The sequence below is a fragment of the Vitis vinifera genome, chromosome 7 (assembly GCF_030704535.1).
Source record: "Vitis vinifera cultivar Pinot Noir 40024 chromosome 7, ASM3070453v1".
NCBI classification, from domain to species: Eukaryota; Viridiplantae; Streptophyta; class Magnoliopsida; order Vitales; family Vitaceae; genus Vitis; species Vitis vinifera.
In genome coordinates, this window is record NC_081811.1 from 11,366,200 (window position 1) to 11,370,105 (window position 3,906).

A 3,906-nucleotide genomic window follows, 5' to 3' on the forward strand; every position below is an offset into this window, starting at 1 on the left:
CTTCTCAAATCTTCATTTGAAAAACGATTACATGAAATCTTGGCCTAGTGGTGGCCTAGCCCCCCTTTATAGAGTAGGCTCAAGTTGGAGTCCCCCCTCCCTACCTCTCAAATCTCCTTTTAAAAAATGGTTCAACTACTATTTGGTATAAGCCATCATAATAACAATAAATAAATAAGTAAATTCTAAGAATCAATAAAAATAGAAAGAGATAAAAATGAATTTAATTAATAGGAACAAATTAGATCCGACTTACTTTGATATTGATTAATGCCCTAATGAAAAACTGATCTTCTAGCTAGCAAATGAGTGAAAATTTTCTTGAAGAAAATGCTACTAATTTGGTATATGAAGTAGTCTTGAATTCGGAAGTCATAGTAATTCTTCCATAATTCCCATAAAGCATTTGTTGGACATTAACTACGGCATTCCATCAACAATGTGAGGAAGGAGAAACAAAGAAATTGTTCACATCATAAACCACGACAAGCAGATAAGAGTTCAAATTAAAACTTATTACAAATAAACATACAGCACTGCCCACAATCCAAGCCATTAGCCCAGTGGAGATTCCAGCAATTGGATTTTCAAGTCTTATATATACATCAATTCCTGCGGATAAAAATATAATAATTAAAACATAATATTAACATGAAACATATATAAAATAATAATATAAGTGTGCACAAACTGATTGTTGCAGAACGAACCAAACTGATTTGGAGTGGCAGGCTTACAAAGATGCATACCTTTTTGTGGGTAGTCAGCTAGCTCTCGTAGGCTGAGTTTCAATCCCATGAAAGAGGACGTTTGGAATGTGCTCAACAATCTCATAATTTCTGCCCCGGGTGGGTATCATACTTACTTTCAATTCTTCCTGCAAATTATCAAATCCAAGAGTTGTAAGTCTGGTAAGGTGTCGGATGCCGGGGGGAATCTCCTCCAGTTGTGGGCAGGGCCCAACTCTAAGCGTCTTGAGTTGGGGCAATGCTCCATTCTCTATTTTCACCCTCTTCAGTCCCACCAAGAAACGGAGAAATAAGAGCTTAAGTTTCTGAAACCCGGAGGTCTCAAAACACAATTGCTCAACAACAGAGTCACGGACAAGGGCAAGCTCCTGCAAGCTAGGCAAGGCTTGAAGGACTTGCACTGGATCATTCATCAAGTTAGAACCATACAAGGTTACAATAGATAAATTTTGAAGTTCAGAAATCCAGTGAGGTAACTTCTCCAAAGGCCCGAACAACTGGAGACGTGAAAGACAGGAGGGTGGATGCGATATATACTGTAAATCCAGAGTCTCGTCTTCACTCAATGACGAAATTAACAAAGATTCAAGGCGATTCATGTTTGTAATGGAGGCACATAAATGCTCCCCATTTTCTCTAGTAAGTTTTATAATTTCCAGCTTCCTCAACTGCCTCAGCTTTCCCAGCTCTTTAATTACCCCCGCCCCATGGTTTGCCTCCACACAGGACAGCTTCTGCAACTCTTCCAAACACCCAATACCCTCCTTTACATGCACTCCTTTAAAAGAAAACAAGCCCAAATCAACATCAAAATCATAATTTTGGACTAGAATATTGCGCAGCTTTTTGAGCCTATTGATCTCAACAGGAAGATCCTCCACAAGGGTATATTTCAGATCCAAAGTCTGTAGGTTTTGCAGTTTACCTATGGACCTTGGAAGCATCCTCACTTTTGTATTCCTCAAGCTTAAGTACCTCAAATGCAACAGATTTCCCAAATTTTCAGGAATGCTATCCAAACCAGAATCATCAAGATGCAATACTTCCAGAAGATTAAATTTTGAAGCCAATATCCCCAGAAAAAACGTCTGAGAGTTGTAAAGAAAAATGGAGCGGATGTGAGACTTTTTACCAGTAATGTTTACAACATTATTTGAGCTATAATGAAGTGATAGGCGCCTAAATCTTCCATCAAAACTTGATTCTTCTCCAGTCATCACACAACAAAAACTCAACTCCTCGGCCTTTGTGAGAATAATCTCACGCATCAAGTCATGAACGTGACAGCTTCTAATTTTTCCATCAGCAAATACCTCAGACACTAGAACTAAGCTCCTTTGTATGAGCTCGGTCAAGAATTCTTCTGCAACCTCTTCTAGTGTTACACCTCTCTTGGCTTTTACAAAACCCTCAGCAATCCATAGGCGAGTAAGTGGTCTACACTTAATTGTGCAGTCTTCCGGGAAAATGGCAAAGTACAAGAAACAGGACTTGAGTTGGTAAGGCAGATCATGATAACTGAGGGAGAGAATGGTATTGATACTTTCAAGATGCGAATTACTTTGTAACTCAGAGCCTAGGGTATCACTAAATTTTTTCCATTCGGAGACAAGCTTCTCTTTTCTTGACAAAAGACCACCGATTGCTACAATTGCTAGTGGCAATCCACCACATCTTCTGACAATATCATGAGACAATTTCTCTAATTCCGGGGGACATCCACCCTGAAACGCTTTCTTGCAAAAGAGTTTCCAGGAGCTCTTTGGAGGCAGAGGTTGCAGCTTGTGGATGTAATCAAATGAAGATTCTTTACAACAAGAAGCTACCTCATCATTACGTGTTGTGATTATTATCCTGCTCCCTTTTTTATTTTCTGGTAAAACATATTTAATGAATCCCCAGAAATCTAGTTTCCATACATCATCAAAAACAACCACATACCTTTTATCTTGTAAATATTGCCTGGTTAAGGTCATTAGTGAGGACTCGTCCATGGTATTGATACCCTCAGGAACTGGCTCCTTCCTTGCTTGATAGAATTTCATTGACATGTTCCGCAGTAGCTCTTCCATCTTGAATGACTGAGACACAGTGATCCAAGCAGAGCAATCAAAGTGTCCCACCAATTCCTTGTTGTCATATACTTTGTTGGCAAGAGTGGTCTTGCCAAGTCCGCCCATGCCAACCACTGAAATTACAGTTCGTTCTGGAGTTCCCTCCACCAGCCGGCTTGTGAGTTCAATTTTTTGAGATTCAATACCAACAATTTCAGCTTCATCTATGAAAAGGGAAGTCACCCGAGGGTCATGCCATGGAGCACTTATACTACTGCCTCCAGATCCCGGCTGAACTGAACTAATGAAGCCGTAAGTTGAACTTGTTTCTTTGAGTTTAACAACTTTTTTCTGGATATCACGGATCTTGGAGGCTATCTCATGGCGTCGTTTCAATTTTTTTATCAAGCGACCAACTTTGCAGCGGAAACCAATGAATCTATGCCGTCGACTTGGATTTCCCAAGTGAAGCAAGTATTCATCAATCAGATCTTCTATGGAATAAGCAGTCTCCCTTAAGTCTTGAATCCAAGTTTTAAGGCCTTGGCTGACATCAGCTTTCTCCCCCTTTGCATCTGCATCCATTAGGAAAGCTTGAATATATAGTAGCTCTGTTTTAATGTCTTCAACTTGTGTTTGGACGCCTCCCAATAGTCTGGCTTCTTGATTTAGTAATGGGAGCAACTTGTCGATGGCGATGTTGACTGCAATCTCCGCCATTTCTCCTTCTTTTCCCCCTCGAGAAGGCCAGTGAGAAACTATTGCGTTAGCTCATTTCAGATCTAATCTTCCATCTAGTTTCCTGAAATCACCCAATGAACCCAACACCACTACTGCCAAAAATTACACAGATTTTTTTAAGGGAGAATCGGGCTTTAGACCCATTTGGTTTTGAGAATTAATAAAGAGTCCATCAAACACCCATAATTGATTACAAGGATATGAGATGAGAATAGACAAAAATACCCCTTTAACTCATTTTTGTCTTTATTCTACCACCCTTCACATGTCACTATTCTTTCTTATTTAACCATTTTTAGTTTTTTTATTATTTTTTTAAACTCTTTTATAAATAATTGAAAAATCAACATTATTTTTTTATT

At 39.1% G+C, this 3,906-nt stretch overlaps 1 protein-coding gene across 1 annotated transcript; it reads right to left on the reverse strand.

The window, feature by feature from the left end:
• Positions 1 to 206: 206 nt before the first annotated feature.
• LOC100251642 (disease resistance protein RPM1) lies at positions 207 to 3,658 on the reverse strand. Its single transcript, XM_002265383.4, has 2 exons — positions 750 to 3,658; positions 207 to 612 (listed from the first exon to the last, which is right to left on the reverse strand). Exon 1 carries the CDS (start codon positions 3,521 to 3,523, stop codon positions 764 to 766), a length of 2,760 nt encoding a protein of 919 aa, XP_002265419.1. The 5' UTR covers positions 3,524 to 3,658; the 3' UTR covers positions 207 to 612; positions 750 to 763.
• Positions 3,659 to 3,906: the final 248 nt, after the last annotated feature.

Excerpts from the sequence above, each read along its gene's own strand:
- LOC100251642 (XM_002265383.4), bottom strand. The coding sequence starts at position 3,523 with ATGGCGGAGATTGCAGTCAACATCGCCATCGACAAGTTGCTCCCATTA.